At 38.4% G+C, this 19089-nt stretch overlaps 1 protein-coding gene across 1 annotated transcript in view; it reads left to right on the top strand.

Moving 5' to 3' along the window:
• The window catches only part of LOC124605222 (cyclic GMP-AMP synthase-like), a 207608-nt gene that overhangs the window by 85669 nt on the left and 102850 nt on the right, over positions 1 to 19089 (top strand). Inside the window, exon 6 of the mRNA XM_047136771.1 lies at positions 9156 to 9320. Coding sequence (XP_046992727.1) covers positions 9156 to 9320 — 165 coding nt within the window. The remainder of the gene's footprint in view (positions 1 to 9155; positions 9321 to 19089) is intronic.

Below are 19089 nucleotides of genomic sequence, written 5' to 3'. Positions count from 1 at the left end.
CAGGGTGAACATCAAATCCTTAAAATTTAGGCAGTTTTTTCAATAACTGCAGTGTTGTCTATAGTAACTACTACTGTCTTATCATGGATATTGTTTTCTACTAAGATTTGATTCTGAGCTGAAAAAATGTAATGCTAAAGTAGCCTGGCAGTATGTCCAAAAGTTTGCATAATATTGTCAAAAAACTTCTTTTTTTCAACATCTTGTTATCTGGAAAATTACTTTCATATATAAAAAAATAGTTCTCATAAAAATTGGGCCAATATATTACTTGTCGATGTTATGTTGAGCTTCAGTGTCTTAGAAGGATGGGGAAAGGAGGAAGAGGAAGAAGAAGAAGAAGAAGAAGAAGAAGAGGTAGGTCACCATAAGGAATAGGGATGCGAGAGGGGAAGTGTTTACTGGTCTCCTACGCAATGCTGCTACCTTAGGTGTGCATGCTTGCTGATGAACTGCAGCAGATACAGTGTAGACTGCACATGGGAATAACTAGATTGAAAATGCGTTGAAGAGTCAAGGGTGGCTTCTTCACTCGTTATGTTTTTTCTCTGTTGAGCTGACACTCAGTGCAAAACAAAAGGGCCATCACTGTACTGCAGTGCTACAGCTGCTATATCACTGAGGTTGGTAGCACTTGTGATCTTAGTGCAGTCAACATAAAGTGTGTAGCTCGTAGAAGTTTTGTTGGGTGTTTCGCCTTTCATCGGGGGAAGCTCACAGAATGGCATAAAGACTGCAATATGGTATTAATGAAGGGTAAAGAAAGGTGTGGCGAGAGACAGCAGTGCTGGCACCTTCATCCATCATACCAATGTATTCCTATAATATACCTGTGCCACTCAAAGTTTGCACTTGACGGAACCTGATAGATAGTGTTTCGTCTGCTTCACTGTAGTGGCGATACGACAGCTTCGATTACACAGTAGCTGAGTATTTTCCATTATCACTGGAAAGTTCCAATTCGATTAGTAAGGCCTATATTTACAACTTGCAATGGTTAGTCATTTGGCACATATATGCATTAATATAGACACTGTTTTATAAACACTGAAAGTTTTGATTCTGTTCCGATTTGCTAACACAATGGGAGCACTTCCACATAAATCACCACAAACGCAAGTTGTTTATATACCTGGAAGACAGCAACACAGTAATTGTAAAGACACTACCAGCTGATTTTGCTATGCTTTATTAATTTCAGTTCAGATGGTGTTAGGGTTCACGTTCGTTTCTCACTTGTTAGTCTGCTATCTCACAACTTCAAGTGAAAACTTTGGGTGCTGAAATAACAAATGTTTTGAGAAAGTGCATTATAGAGACATATATGTTCAAATATGTTGCTTATTTGTAGTAATGAATAAGAAAATATATTAAGCCTGTTGTAACACAATTATTCAATGATTTGTTACGGTTGGCAGTATCTGTAAACAGAACACAAATGACACTATGGCTTCAGATTTCTATTTACGAGAAGGGTGGCAGGGGGGGGGGGGGGGAGTGGGGGCCGGGAAGGAAGGGGTGAAACTGCCAAGAAATACCTTACAAGAAACGAAACTCAGCATGGCAAAAAAAAAGTTACTGACGTGCATCGATTCTGCATTGTGATGATCTGCAGTTTTTATCACTTTTAATATGGGTGAAACTAATTTTTCATCTATAATAAAGTGGCAAGTCAGTGGCAGTATGCCTTCATTCACATTGCTTTTCCACATGCCCTTTGTAATGCTAAAAACAATTAGATTTTGTAAGGGCTTTCTGTAATTTAGTTTTTATCTCTTCCTATAGTTTTTAAATCAGTGAACATTCAAGTGTGCTTTTATCTGGCAACTCATATCTGCTGTCCAAATTTTTTTCAAACCTTGATAGTCAGAAGTTCTGTACAGCAGCATATTGATAGCCATCATTTGTGCATAAAGAGAATCAAGTTCTTTTTTTATATTTGAACTGGTGCTGTGGAACTAACTTCTGTTTAAATAATTTTTATAGAGCTTCTCGATTCTTTTGGTTGCACCTCTTGCATTTGATCTACCTCACAAGTTGATCCCTCACCTTTGAATTCTATTACTAATTCGTGATTCCTAATTTTTCACCATGCTTCCATTTAAGTGGTCTCTTAAATTAATCCTAATCCCTGATCATGTTTATAATCTTTAATGCAGATGGTACACTTTACAAACTGACTATTATCCCCACTTTCTTGAAAAAATTCCACACAGATGATCGATTTTTACAGTTCATTTTCAAAACAATAACAAAAAAACTCGATCTACACACCTCTTACGTAAACACAATAATCTTGGAAGCATGGAATTTCCTCAGCCAACAGAGACTATCAGTGACATGTGAAAAGTACTGATTGTTTCATGTTGGCACCATTCAGAACACTTCTTAGCTACTGTCCTCTTTGCCTCACTGCTGCTGACAGTGATACAGCAGTTGTGGCACTATAGTTGTGTGATGAAGAATAATCGTGTTGTGTAGTGTTTAAATAATGAAATGAGTGATGGAGAAGCCATTGTTGTCACATGGAGGTCACCTCTTATAATACCCCTTAGAGCTAGAATCTTTAGAGACAGAATTCTTCCTCATGACACTCGAAAAATTAATAATCAGGTTGCAGAATGGCATAAACTTGAAAAACTGAGAAAAAAATAATAATAGTGAGCTTATTCACCAGCTGCACAACTTTCAAACAAGGGGTTTCAGCATTAATGTGCAAGAGCTGAAGAAACACCTACAGGATTTGGAGTTTTGCAGAAACATTTCTGGACATTCACAGTCAACTCTTGGCAAGAAGAGATTAGATTTGTCTCACATCCACTAAAACATTCACATTTTACCCAAATTACTTATGAATATGCAATGCAATGCTGTGACAGCAGACAGTATGTAAGTACAGCTGTATATTTTAATGATTATGTCCAGCCACCATACAAATAAAAAAAACTTGACACTCTACAGGTTGTGCTTACACCATATTTAGTTTTGTGGGAGCTGGTGTGTCCTTGAAGGAACAAGGTCCGTCAGTTGACCACAGCATGGGCAACCAACACATGAATGATATTTGTGCTTCTGCAAAAGCAGAAGTGATGCAGGGGCATTAGGATTGTGTCAGTGTTGTGTGTTTTCAAACTGTACACATTGACAAGTACAACTGAAAACACTTGTAAGTACAATGAGGAATCGGAAACAAAAGAGGACAGTAGAAGATGTGTTTAATTAATAATAACAATAATTGTATTTATTTTAAAATACATTATACAGTACAATCAGAAACACTTAACAAATATTTAAAATATCATTTTTTTCCCTCTATGAACTGTGTTGTGTTAGAGCAGCCTTACTTACAGTTGTATTCCTTGGTACAAGCAAGTAAGCTCTCACATTTGAAGAAGAAAATCAGTATAATGCACTTCCACAAAATCTAGTTATTTATTTGAGATTAGTGTTTAATGCCCATCAACAACAAGGTCATTAGAGATGGAGCACTAGCTCGGATTAGGGAAGGATGGGGAAGGAAATTGGCAGTGCCCTTTTGAAGAAACCATCCTGGCATTTGCCTGAAGTGATCTAGGGAAATCATGGAAAATCTAAATCAGAATGGGCAGATGCGGGTTTGATCCATCGTCCTCCCAAATGAAAGTCCAGTGTGCTAACCACTGTGCCATCTCACTCGGTTCATTATTTACGTGTGTTGTTTTTACCATAAGCATCTGATCAGTACGAGATGTGCATGACCGTGAGTTGTCGTCACTGGAAGACAAACAAGAAAATTTCCTCTTTCACAACCCCTCTCCCACAGTGACCAATCTGATAACAACATACTTTATAAACAACTTAGACTGGGCAAGGTGCCACCGTATTTGTTGTTGGTTAAATACCTCCATACAATCTACTTTCCCTCTGCACTCCAAACACCATGGAGGTAACAGGAAATGAAAATTTTTCAGGCACCGATTAAAAAAAAATTAAATGACAGGACTATTGATAGTTCAACCAGACTACCAATAGTGATGACAGTGCGGATACTATCAATTAATTGATAGTTTATCGATATGGTCCCATACAATTGAACAATATTCTAGGATGTGTCACACAAGTGATTTGTAGGCAATCTTCGTTGTTGACTGATTGCACTTCCCCAGTATTTTACCAGTAAACTCACGTCCGCCACCTGCTTCACTGACAACTGAGCCTCTGTGATCATTCCATTTTATAGACCTACAGAGTGTGACTCGTTAATGTTACAGTCATAGGATACTACTTTTTTTGTTTTGTTTTTGAAGTGCACAATTTTACATTTCTGACCATTGTGAGCAAGTTGCCAATCTTTGCACTACTTTGAAATCCTATTAAGAACTGACCGAATATTTATGCAGCTTCTTTCAGACAGTATTTAATTATAGATAACTGCATCACTGCAAAAAGCCTGATGATTAATACTGCCTGCAAGGTCATTAATATACAACATGAACAGCAAGGGTCCCAGCACACTTCTCTGGACACACCCAAATTACTTATATATCTGACGATGACACCAAGATAACATGCTGCATCCTCTCTACCAGAAGTCTTCAATCCAGTCACAAATTTCGCTTGATACCCCATATGACTGTACTTCTGAAAGTAAGCACAGGTTTGGTGCTGAGTCAAATGCTTTTCAGAAATCAACCTGACCGCCTTGATCCAAAGCTTTCATTATGTCATGTGAGAAAAGTGTGAGTTGGGTTGCATATAATTGATTTATGGAATCCATCTTGGTTGGCACTGAGGAGGTCATTGTGTTCAAGATACCTCATTATGTTTTAGCTCAGAATATGTTCTAAGACTGTACAACAAATTGATGTCAAGTATGTTGATCAGTAGTTTTGTGGATCAGTTCTACTACCCTGCTCGTACATGGATGTGACCTGTGCTTTTTTTGAAGAACTGGGCACAGGTTTTTCTTCAGGGATCTATGATAGATTACAGTTAAAAGAGGGGCTAACTCAGCTGCAAATTCGGTATAGAATCTGACAGGGATTCAGTCAGGCCATGGAGCTTTGTTCAATTTTAATGATTTCAGCTGTTCCTCAACACCACTGACACTAATTCATATTTCAGTCATCTTTTCAGTGGTATGAGGATTAAATTGGAGCAGTTCTCCCAGGTCTTGTGTGTAAAGGAAAACTTGGAAATGGAGTTAAGAATTTCAGGTTTACCTTTGCTACCCTCAATTTCAGCTCGTGCCTCATTCGCTAGGGACTGGACACTTAACTTTAGTTCCACTAACAGCCTTTACATATTTCCAAAGTAATTGGTGTGTGAAAGATCTTTTGATAGTATTCTGCTACAGTAATCATTGAAGGCATCGCGCATTGCTCTCTTGACGGCACACGTGTGTCATTCAGCATTTCTCTATCTACAGTTTGTTTTACACCTATTATGCAGTAATCTCTGTTTGTTTAAAAGTTTCTTTGCAGTGACTGTATACCTTGGAGGTCCGCTCCTATTATTGACTGTTCTACTGGGTACATACCTATCAAGGCTCTGGTCAACTACATAACTTGAGCCATAGTTCCTCTGCATGTTCCTGCCCTGTGCTGAAAGTGTGAAGGTCCTCATTGAGATATGACACTACTGATTTTTTTATCTAGTTTATTGAACATATATATGTTCTGCATGTTTTAGTTGTCCTTTGTACATTGGTAATCATTGTTGCTACAACACTGTTTTGTTTTTTCTGTTGAGATGTAAGTAGTGACTTGCCCTGGTTCCATACTTGCGTATTGAGCTGTTTGTGGCATACAGACAAATGTTTTTTCTAAGGTACGTTATACTCTAAAATATACACTGAAGAGCCTGAGAAAGCGATACACCTGCCTAATGTTGTGTAGGGCCCTCGCGAGCTTACAGAAGTGCCACAATATGACATGGCATGGACTCGACTAATGTTTGAATTAGTGCTGGAGGGAATTGATACCATGAATCCTGCAGGGCTGTACATAAATCGCTAAGAGAATGATGGGGATGGAGATTTCTTCTGAACAGCTTGTTGCAAGGCATCCCAGATATCCTTAATAATGTTCATGCCTGGGAAGTTTGGTGGCAGAGGACATAACAGCTGGAAAGCATCCGTGTGCTTTGTTACAAAATGTACCTTGAGTGTGAAAATAACCTAATAATGGAGTAACATATTGTGTGTGGAGTACCACTGGGATTAATACTGGGCCCATTCTTGTTTCTAACTTAAGTACATGACCATCCAGTTGTTGTAAAGGGTAGTTCAAAAACTGTATTATTTGATGATGACAACAAAAGCCTACTGATCAAGAGAGCAAACTCAATCTCACAGATGCAGCTCAGGTTACAGCTGAACAGGGCTACAAGTGGTTCACAGCTAACAGTTTAAAGTCTTGATCTCACAAAGATTCATATTGTGCAGTTTCAACCAAAAATAATGACCTTTCATCTCAAGAAATAGACATTAATGGTAATACAATGAATGGAGCACGAAGTTTAAAATTCCTTGCAGTCCATCTGGATAACAAGTTAAAATTGAGTTCAGTGTGTAATGCACCTAGAAATAGCTCTCATTGTGTTGACCTAAAGATGAGAGTGTTACATACTTCCTTTCCCTGTTGTCTTACAGAATTATTTTCTGTGCCTAAAATTAAGAAAGTATTTGTTCTGTTAAAGCGAGCAGTGAGAATAGTGTGTAAAGTAGAAGCATTTTTACACTCAGTTACTGATATTTATTTTTTACTAGTTTCTGTTACTGATAATAAAGATTGTTTTGAACTGTGCTATTCACAATGTCAATACAAGAAAAACAGTAATTTTCATGTAAACTTTGCCCTCTTATACAGGGTTCAGAAAGAAGTTATATGCTCTGGTGTTAAGATATTCAATAAGTTCTTATCTAATATAAACCAAGAAACTGAGAATCCCTATCAGTTCAGAAGAAAATTAAAACATATCTCATTAGCCACTATTTGTATAATTTATCTGTATTCAGGGACTGAAAGGTTCAGTCAGCCACATGGCAAGTAGTAATGTGCATTATAAAGGCAAATGACTAGTAACAAGACAATATAAATATGACGTAAACATTATGAAAAGGACAGATTGCTCCTCACCATAGTGAGGAGACACTGAGTGGCAGACAGATACAGAGAAAAAGACTGCTAGACACTATTTAGCTATTGTAGTAATTCCTTCATCAGGGAGGACGCAAAATTCACTCACATTCACACAAACAAAATCATATGCACATGGTTGCTGTCATCTCTAGGCGCTAAGGCCTGGCTGCTATTGAGGCTGAGGTGAGTAATGATCTAGCAGGGTTGGGTAGTGTGTTTGTGTGTGTAGTATCTACCACTCAGTGTCTCCTCTGTGAGCCAAGTAGCAACATATCCTCTTCATATTTCTATGTGCTCCAAACACTCACCCTAGAAATATCTCCTATTACTCATATACAATTTTATCAATTTATAGCCAGCTCCTCCAATCTAAGCTTCCGTAGCTTGTCAAGTAATATGATTATACAACATAATCAAATACTTTTATCAAGATGAAGGAGCACTCCAGTTACAAAATACCCATTCTGCATTGCAATTATTTTCTAGTCAATTAATTGTGTGCTGCAGCTAATGATGATGGCTTGGTTTCCATAAAGCTGTTCTGATTCTTTAATGTTAGATTGTGTTGACTCTGAAATTTTATTAGTTTAGTGCATATGACTTTCTCAATAACATTAGAAAGCGTAAATAAGAGTGAGGTTAGCCATTATAGATGTATTGCCTTCCTTGTAAGTCAACTTTTTTAACAATTTTCTTAGTAAATTTTCGTATATTTGAATCCTGCATGATTTACCATATGGAGGTATACCTTAGTGATAGCTGGGTGGTGCTCTGTAGCTTGTGATGTGGATCTTGCTCATTGACTGCTTTATCCTAGCAAAACATTGTGAGACTGTTCCTTCCACTTGTATGCTCAAAGCAGAATACTTACTGTTCTCATCACAATGCTTCAGACAATATACAGTGTTCTTGATTCTATTATACAGGCTATTACCCCATAGTTAGCAAAGAAAATATTTCATTGACATAATCAGATCAATGTCCTTCACTATTAAGTTCCTAAATTGTTTAAGTAATGGTCATCAGAATCACTTTAACTTGCAAGCTAGAGTTAATTATTCTATACCCTTGCACTACTATTTAAACATTGTTGGTGTTTGATTGCACTCAAAAATCAGCTCATCTGGTTGCTGGAATGAAAGGTACATGCTATTTGCCATCCCCACTTAACAACATACTTCGTAAGTCAACATTCTCAAGTCTTGGAAATGTAAACATGTCACTTTTCAAAGAAGTCCACAGTAACACAAATGTAAAAATGTTGCTTTTCAAAGAAACAACATAAGGTGCTGTACCATACTGACATTATGGGAAATCCTTTGACACTTAGGTCACCCCAGAAACTTCTGCAAAAATACTCAGTGTGCACAGGAGTGCAACCTAAGCCCCATGTTCTGGTTAGGGGAACCCATTATGTAGTAATGGCTGCAAATTGACAAAGCATCGCTGCCTGCAGGTAAACTGTACGCATCTCCCATAGACTAATGACCAGATGTCTGTTTTGGTCTGAGTTGCTGGATTTATTTATTTATTTATTTATTTCTTGTTCCGTAGATCCAGTTAGTGAGTCAATCACAAGGATATGGAACGTGTCAAATTGTACAGGTTTCAATTTAAACTTACAATAAATACAAGGGCATTTCAATGGCAAATTGTACATAGTTTAAGTAAGACTGGATATAACATTCATGATGCAACTGTCTTATGGCCACACTTACATATTAACTCTTTCCTAGAAATTGAAATACAGGATGACTGATTCACTATTGTGAAAAGCAAATTATCATTAGAGTCGAAAATGGTATATTTCATATTCTGTGTAGAGCTGATATCATAGATTTCTAAATGAACAGTCTGATGTTTGATTGGATTATCTATGTATCTGTGGCTTACTGGTGAGTATGTTATGACAGATAACAACTTTTACTTTCAAGATTATGTAAAAATAATGTAAAGTTTTACTATGAACAATATTTTTCTCTATCATTTTTAATTTCTCCACATTTCAGCACAAAGTATCCATTTCTCTTTCAGATTGCCAGATCTTATTCAGGGCCAGCTATTACCCTCAATGTAGAACATGCTACACAACCAGAGATGAAGTTTTCAATTGACCTTGTTCCTGTCTTTGTTTTCCAAGGCTGGCCAACCACAGTCCATAAACTGCACAAATATAAAAAGACAATGGGTGATGATAAGGTAAATTTTGTTCTGTCTTAAATGTTGTATGTCTGATGTTTGTCTGTGTTACTTAACTACACTCATGCCCATAAATTAAGGATAATGCTGATACATGGTGAAACAACGCTCTGGTGGATGGTTTGCGGGTTTAAATCACCTGGGGGTATGACCATGCCCTGCATTTGACCTGCGGTTGTCGTGCGGTGGTGCTGGCAGCAGTCCATATACACAGAGGTGTGTTGGTGCATGTCAGAGTACGGTGCAGCGAGTAAGTGTCCATACATTTTCAGACATGCTAATGGTGACTATTTGTTGAAAATGGCTCAAAGAACACATATTGATGACGTTATGAGGGGTAGAATACTAGGGCGACTGGAGACTGGTTAAACACAGCAGGTCGTAGCATGGGCCCTCCATGTGCCACATAGTGTGATCTCAAGATTATGGCAACGATTCCAGTTGACAGGAAATGTGTCCAGGCACTGCAGTACGAGACGTCCACAGTGTACAGTACCACAAGAAGACTGATATCTCACCATCAGTGCCTGCAGATGGCCACAGAGTACTGCAGGTAGCCTTGCTTGGGACCTTACCACAGCCACTGGAACAGTTGTCTCCAGACACACAGTCTACAGATGACTGAACAGACATGGTTTATTTGCCCGGAGACCTGCAAGGTGCATTCCACTGAACCCTGGTCACAGGAGAGCCTGTAAAGCCTGGAGTCAAGAACACAGTACATGGTCATTGGAACAGTGGTCCCAGATTGGGCTCATGCATGAGTGGACTACAGTGAAAGGGACTTCCTTGGTTGTGGTTTTGTATTTTGCAGGTAAGCAGCATATTCCAAGGACTGAAATGCTGAAACTGTTAATAGGTGATGAGATTCAGACTTGATGTTTGCAAAAGTGGGTGGCCAATTTTTTCATGTGTACCTAGGTTTAGCAACGAAAATGAAGCTCCAGTGTCTAGTTTAAAAACTAGTGACTGGTTACAAATTTGAAAGTAATCCACAATTTGTGGTGTATTCTTTGTATACAATTGTCAATTATGTGCTGTGAAAAATTGTTCTGTTTCCATCTGTGCACTAGAGCACTTTTGTGAATTTTGAGAAGAGGAGTGCTTTTTTTGAAGAGTGTGGCATTTACGTTAAAAATGTGTGTGTGCATTTTCTGCATCTTTACTTGTCTGAGTTTTGAGCAGGAGGAAGCACAGAATCTGAACATGAAATAATGTTCATTTCCATGTATTCCTGCTTTACATTTGTCCTGCGTGGAACAGAGGATGGTTTTCTAGTCTTTTGCTGGCAGACCAGTTTTGTAAGTCCCGTGTGATGACTAAAATTGCACTCAGCTTGCCTGAAGAAGCAATTCTTCTGATCACAGGTGACATAGCATTTGACACATGACTTCTCTTAGTGTTTAGCTGGAGCAGTGTGATTCGCCTTGTGCCAGTGCAGCAAACACTGTAATGTTGATGCAGGTATGTTATGTGTTCTTTCCATGTTTCCTTTGTCTTGAACTATCGAAAGGGCGGAGACAGCAGCTGAATTCCTTCTTTAGGTTCTGGCACCTTTTGCTGCTCATCTGCTTGAGCTTGTATAAGGCAAGAAACTGTGGACAGACGCTCATCCAGTGAGAGGTGCTTCCATCTCATTGGCGGTGGCATAATCATTCATGGGAGCACCCTCATGCTGTGGTGGCAACTGTAGAAAATGTGATGGGGTAACTGGTGGCACATTTCATTTGAAAGTGTGGCTGACTGGATAGTGGTTGATACTGCAGGTATAAGGAACCTATCCCAAAGTTTGTTAAAGTATTTTTCAAACACCCTGCATAATTAAATGATGTATGACATGTGGATAGACATGTAGTGGAAAACTGATCTGCTCAATGTTAATAGTTCCTCATGGATGCTGCCATTTTCAGTTACACACACACAGGCATGAGTAGATCTATTTTTCAAAAACTGTGTGAAGAGATGCATGATATCTCCAATCAGCTTTTTTACGGTACCACCAATCAACTTGTGAATAATCCTAGTAGATGAATCCATACTGAGAGATAATACTATACATATTTACATTATCATGAATTATCTGTGCCATGTCTATATGGCATATTTGTTTCTTGGCATCATGCCGTATGCACCACCTACAAAGCCAACTGTTGGCTTGAAGGATATCTGCCATGATGTGTCTAAAAAATACCTCTTTGGCCTTATGAACAACATCAGAAAAACCAGATGACGTGTACAGTCAGTGGATAGCGTATGTGGAAACAGTGTTTCTGCAGCAACTGCCAAGATAAATTTAATCAAATAAAAACTTTTTCTGTTAAGAATGGTCTGTCTGATCATGATGCACAGCTAGTTACAGTGTATGGCATAGCTCCGTACAGCAATGCAAAAGAGTCCTTCAAAATAGTGCATTCAGTTAAAGATTTAACAATTGAAAATTTTAGGGAAAGCTTGCAACAGTCAGATTGGGATGAGGTGTATGAAGAACCTGATGCTAATTTAAAATTTAACCTATTTCATGATACCTTTGTGAGAATATTTGAAAACGGTTTCCCTAAGAAAACAGTTTAATATAATTGTAAGAAACCATCTAAAAAGCCATGACTTACTAAAGGTATAAAAAATATCTTTTAAACAGAAAAGGGAAATGTATCTTATAGCTAGGAGGAGTAATTATCCAGAAACAGTGAAACATTATAAAAACTACTGCACTGTATTAAGGAAAGTTATTAAAAAGTCAAGAAGTATGTGCATTAAATCTGATTAGCACATCTGATAATAAAATTAAAACAATTTGGAATATTGTTAAAAAGGAAACAGGGCAAGCAGAGCACAGGAAGACTGTATTTTTATCAAGCTAAATGAAAAGTTTGATAACGAGAAGTCAGAAGTAGAAAACATTTTTAATAATCATTTTTTTAAGTGTTGAAGAGAAAATAGGAGTCAGCTGTTCATTAGAACATGCAAGGCAGTATATAGAAGAGGCAATACCTATGCAATTTGATAAAACTGAGATTCAACCCACCTCTCCTACTGAAATTAGGAATACAATAAATTCACTCAAAAGAAAAGCTCACATGGAATTGATCACATTTCTGACAGAGTACTAAAAGCTTGTTTCCAACAGATAAGTACTATTCTCAACCATATATGTAGTAACACAATGAAACAGCATTTTTCGAGACAGACTGAAATACACTCTTGTTAAACTATTGCATAAAAAAGGGGATAAGTCTGATGGTAACAACTACCACCCAATCTCACTTCTTACACCTTTATCCAAATTCTTGAAAAAGTAATTTATTCAAGAGTAGCATCACTTATTTGTAAAAAATGAATTACTAACAAAATGTCAGTTCCATTTTCAGAAAAGTTTTTCAACGGAAAATGCTATATATACTTTCACTGATCAAATATTAAATGCACTGAATAACCAAACATCACTCACTGGGATATTTTGTGGTCTCTCAAAGGCTTTTGATTGTGGCAGTCACGAAATTCTTCTAGATAAGCTTATGTTTTGTGGTATGAGTGAGGCAATGCACAAATGCTTTAATTCGTATTTAACTGGAAGAATGCAGAAGGTTGAACTTAACAGTACAGGTAGTCTGCAAAAATCAACAGAGTCCTCTAATTGGGGAGGTATCAAGAATGGTGTCCTACAGGGTTCAGTGTGGGGTCCCTTATTGTTCTTAATATGTGTTAATGACTTGCGACTCTATATTCATGAAGGTGCAAAACTAGTTCTTTTTGCTAATGATAGAGGTATAGTAATCATGCCCAACAAACAAGAATCATCTGAGGAAATTGTAAATAATGTCTTTCAGAAAAATATTAAGTGGTTCTCTGCAAATGTAGTCTCACTAAATTTTGAGAAAACACAGTATGTATAATTCTGTACAGTATATGGCCTAACACCATTGATAAACATAGCCTATGAACAGAAGTCTGTTGCTAAGGCAGAATATTCAAAATTTCTGGGTGTGTGCATTGATGAGAAATTTAATTGGAAGAAACACATTGATGATCTGCTGAAATGGTTAGGTTCAGCTACATATGCTATTAGGGTTACTGAAAATTTTGGGTATAAACATATCAGTAAATTAGGCTAGTATGCCTATTTTCATTTGCTGCTTTCATATGGCATCACATTTTGCGGTAATTCATCATTAAGAGAAAAGTATTCACTGCACAAAAACGTGTAATCTGAATAACAGCTGGAGCCTACCCAAGATCAGCTTGCAGACATGTATTTAAGGAACTCAGGATAGTCACAGTACCTTTGCAATACATGTATTCACTTATGAAATTTGTTATTAATTGTGGTGTCACCGCCAGACACCACACTTGCTAGGTGGTAGCCTTTAAATTGGCCGCGGTCCGTTAGTATACGTCGGACCCGCGTGTCGCACTATCAGTGATTGCAGACCGAGCGCCGCCACACGGCAGGTCTAGGAGTCTTCCTAGCACTCGCCCCAGTTGTACAGCCGACTTTGCTAGCGATGGTTCACTGACAAATCGCGCTCTCATTTGCCGAGGCGATAGTTGGCATAGCCTTCAGCTACGTCATTTGCTACGACCTAGCAAGGCGCCATTACCAGTTACTATTGATGCTGTAAAACATGTACCGTCAAGAGCAATGTTCACCAATTATGGATTAAAGTTAAGTATTCCAGCAGCTATGTACTATTTTTGCTACTATAAATTCCTTGTCCTGTTCCAGACCTCACGCCAGCCTGCGTGAGCTTAAACGCGTGCCTTTCGGCTTCCTTATAGTGGATTGGCTGTCTTGCCAATCCACAACATTAATAATCCAGCCCAATTCAAAAATTACAGTGAAGTGCATGGCTACAACACTAGGAGAAAGGATGATCTTCACTATTCAGGGTTAGATTTGACTTTCGCACAGAAAGGAGTGAGTTATGCTTCCCCAACAATCTTAAGTCATTTGCCAAATAGCATTAAAAATCTGACAGATAACCAACAAACATTTAAAAACAGATTAAAAGAATTTCTGAATGACAACTCCTTCTACTCAATAAATGAATTTTTAGATGTGAATTAGTATCTATTAAAAAAATTAGCTGTTTTGTGTAAAGAAAGTGACATGTTCCACATCATTACGAAATGTCATATTCATGATCTATTGAACAAGTATTAATGTATGTATGTATGTAAATTCCTTCAGAAAAAGACTTTCTGACACTTATATTTATATCAAATGTTAACAGATGTATCTTCTTCAGAAACATTTTTCTGGCTAATGCCAGTGTGCATTTTGTATCATCTCTGCACTGGCTGTCATCAGTTATTTAGTTATGCAAATAGCAGAACTCGTCTACTATTATTAGTGTCTCGTATCCTCATCCCTTTTCCTCAGTATCACATGATTTAATTTGATTCCATTTCATTACCCTTTTTTTGCTTTTCTAGATCGTCATTGAAATTATTACATTTTTCCTGAAATCTAAGAGTCTGTTGCCTGTCGCATATATATTGCATATCAGATGGAATTATTTTTCCATGACTGGCTCTCCCAAGGATCTCAGTATTTATGAGGGAATGTTGTCTACTCCACTGTCCTTGTGCCCATTTATGTTTTTCAGTTCTCTGTTAAATTCTTCATGTTGCATCATATCTCCCATTCCATCTTCATCTACTTCTTCTTGTTCTATAATATTGTCCTCAAGTTTATTCCCCTTAAATAGACCTTCTATATATTGCTTCCACATTTCAACTTTCTCTTCTTTTCTTAGTACTGTTTTTCTATCTGAGCTATTGATATTCATACAGATGCTTCTCCTTTCTTCAAAGGTTTCTAGATTTTCTATAGGCAGCAACTATCTTCCCTCCCATTATGCATGCTTCAGCAGCCTTCCATTTGGCCTCTAGTCATTGCTGTTTAGCCATTTTGCATATCCCGTCAATCTCAGTCCTTGTCTTCCCTTTTGCCTGCTTCATTTGTTGCATTTGTACATTTTCCACTTTTAGTAGTTAACTTCAATATCTCTTGTTTTATCCAAGGATTTCTACTAGGCTTTGTCTGATTACCTATTTCAACCATTGCTGCTGCCTTCACTATTTCATCTCCTAAAGCTACCCATCTGTCTTCTATTGTATTCCTTTCTCCTGTTCCAATCAACTCTTGCCTAATGCTTCTTCTGAAATTCTCAACAACCTCTGGTTCTTTCAGCTTATCTAAGTCCCATCTCCTTAATTTCCTACTTTGTTTTGCAACTTCTTAATCTACCTGACAACCCCATGTTTTCAGTAACATGAAATGCTAGTTAAAAAATTATCCAACATTGCACACATGTTACTAATGTATCATTTCAAGCTATCCTACTCCTTGAAAGTCTCTTTGGGTTTGCTGCCGGATCCTAAAATCAACTTGACTCGATATTTCGGTGATCCAACTGTTCGCCATCTTCAGGAAAATGCTGCTTATGCTGATGAGTCCCACTGAGAACTAAGGGCGGCGCCACCTCCCTGTTGTGGAAGGCAGAAACCGTGATGGGCAGCGCATGCGCCGTGTACTGAACGGTGGCCTATATAGGACGTCGATTTGCAACCTGGCATCATTTCTCAGCGGGACTCATCAGCATAAGCAGCATTCTCCTGAAGATGGCGAACAGTTGGATCGCCGAAATATCGAGTCAAGTTGATTTTAGGATCTGGCAGCAAACCCGAAGAGACTTTCAAGACTTATTACGCCGGGAAAGCCTACGTAATCATATCCTACTCCTTCTCATCTCTGGTTCCACCATGCTTCTCCTTCACTATACCCTAAGTTATCTTTATTTTGCTACCTGATGAGACCATCTTTGTCTTGTAATGCATTTGCTGCAATGGCTATATCACTTTCTTCAATGTTTTGCAGTAACCCTAGTAATGAGCAACAGCATCAATACCAGAGCTGTTTCTAACTGATGAATACAGTTACCCTTTTATGTTAATAGATCCATTTACTCCTTCAGAATTAATGTCTACAAAAAAGACTTGATTTAATCTAGGTTATATTTTGGGGAAAACAGTTTTCTAAATAAGACAAGGATATTTATTAATAATGTTCAGTATTTTTCATCCACATCATGAGCACTGCTTACATAATTTCAGTTCATGTCTTTGAGCAGTTTCCTAAAAGAATCAATTTTTTCTCACTGATTGCCCACATGAATGCAGATGTAGTAGATTTTGTATCCTGATCAGTATTGAGATTCAACATAAGGAGTTGCATGAGGCAAATGGGCAGTGATGCTGTACGGTGATAGCAGGCAGCACAGTCAAGGGTGATGCTGTTACTGCTGGAGTACTGGTTATTCTTGGTGTTTTACTGTTCCTGTTAATACATATCAATAAAACAAATATCACACTAGATTAATTTTTGACCACCCTACTGAATGGCCACATAAAATTCCTCATAAAAAATAATTTTGTTTGTATCGGGAAACAAAACGGAACTTTCCATTGACACTGGATCTTACATGAAAGACATGGCATGCAGTATTTGCTTGGGCTGACTCGTGCTACACACAGCAAAATCAAAATTGCAAGTGTCTGCTGACACACAAAAGAAAATGCACCTAGTGACACTAAGGAGGAACATCCTGTATGTTCAGCTTCATGGTGCTGGTAGGATACACAATGTGGGGACTGCAGTTTTGCAAATTGAACAGGGTGAAGTGGGAGATTGGAGAAAGGAGCTAATGAATGGGTCAGAGGGAGGTTTGGGAAAATGGGTCTTATAGTTTAGCGGGAACCAGCAGATCCTTGGGACAGGAATGTGACACAGACACCAAGCACAGGTGAATTCGTACAGTACATGATACCGGTGTGGAGTGTTTTGGAAAGGGGTCACAGAACAGAGGAAGGGGAGACTACAAGGAAGAATTGTGGGTGCAGGATTAAGGTTATGGAGGAAGCAGCTATTGGGCAGGGAGGAGGTGGGGGGGGGGGGGGGGGGCAGCGGAGATTGGGGCCAGGATGAATAGGCAAACAAAAGGTGTGTTGCAAGCACAGCTCGAATTTACATAGTTCAGAAAAAGTGGTATTGAGTGGGAATGGGAAGGATCCAGATGGCATGGATTGTGAAGCCTTTGAAATCTATCGTGTTGTGCTCAGCTGCATGCTTTGCCACTGGGGTCAACTCTGGTTTTGGTCACAATTTAGCGATGGACATTCATTTGGGTTGATTGCTAGTCAGTGGTCATGCCAATATAAAATGCTTTATAGCAATTGCAGCAGAACTAGTGTATGGCATGGCTGCTGTCACAGTAGGCCTGTGTCTGATGGGACAGGTTAAGTCTGTGACGAAAATGGAGAAGGATATACTGAGTGAGTGGATCATCTGCATCATGTAGCTTAAGATACTTCCTCCTGATGGCATGTAAATTTGTTTCTTGAGCCACTGTCATGGCACAATAATCAAAAAGTTGTCCAATACAACATTTATTAAACTGAAGAGCCCAGGATTTAACTCAATTTTTGGAATATGTAGCTATTTCCTCTGTCGGCTCACTAATTCTACAGTAGTATGATACTGTCATGTCAAAAAAAAACAATGCAGTTCAGATACAAAGGCAAGGTCATTTATTAATAAAACATGTAGCACTGAATGTGTGTTTATTATTGCCACAAGTTTACAGGTAGATAAAGCTGCCCATGTGGATGGAGAGTGCAGCTCTTGATAGAAACATTGGTTATTCCAGTATGTACAAAGATAAGTGAGATACTTAAAGAACCTTCCAGAAATGATAAATATTAATTAACAAATAATTTCTGTTGGTTGGGTTTAAACTGGTGATCCGCAGAATGCCAGCCAGCGATGCTAATCATTATGCCACCCTTCTTGCACCAGAGCTTGCAGCCTAGCTCTCCTGGAGTAACAGTGATCCACTGTTTCAGGAGTTCTTGTTGCATCACCCTTGATCTAATTCTTGCCAGTGTTCCTCTGCATGAAGGCACAGGTGGATTCTCAACATTCTTGTCACATTGTTACATTAAAGGTAGCCTCTCCCATTCAAGCTTTATGATTGTTCAGTGGGTCTTCAGTTTCCTTGTACATCCCATTGTCGACCTACACCTTCAGACCATAGTAGGACTTCATACAGAGAATATGGAGGACATTTTTATGCTTTTATCTTTTTTATGAAAGTTCATAACCCTAGGCTTCATGTGTAGTGTCCAGTAAGTGCCGGAGGATCCGATACAGCTCAAAATAGTGCTTTAGCAACTTTTCTGATAGTCCCTCTTTCCACATGGGCATAAAAACCCCTGAAAGATCTCTCAAGCTGTATCTCACTGGCCATTGCTTTGTATTATAGTACTCTCTGTTTTTTGTCTGGGCATCCAGGATCATTATGCAAGCCAGCTGCTGGGCTTCATCAGGGCTGGTATTGAGTTGTTTCATTCAGTCATCTGGAATATCATCCAGTTGAAATGGGAACAATGTATCCATTGTTCTTTCAGCCTGGTGACTGTGGAGCAGAAAGAATAGTGTGAAGCTGTACTGTGTTGAATGTGAGTGCCATGATGGACAGTGTTATATTCCAATCTCTCTGTTTGACATTAACATACATTAATAGCATATCTGTGATGCCATTCATCTGTGGATGGTAGGCAGTTGTCATTCTGTGGGTGATGTAACAATGTGAAATTACCTCTGATACTAGTCTCAACTGGTAAAATTTTCCACAATCAGAGAGCAATGCACAGGGTGCTCATTGCTTCCAAATAATGACATCTGCAAAGAAATTTGCTATTTCTGGAG

This window comes from Schistocerca americana, chromosome 3, assembly GCF_021461395.2.
Source record: "Schistocerca americana isolate TAMUIC-IGC-003095 chromosome 3, iqSchAmer2.1, whole genome shotgun sequence".
Taxonomy (NCBI): domain Eukaryota; kingdom Metazoa; phylum Arthropoda; class Insecta; order Orthoptera; family Acrididae; genus Schistocerca; species Schistocerca americana.
Note: the sequence above shows the minus strand (reverse complement) of the source record. Positions and strands in the feature narration are given on the sequence as shown.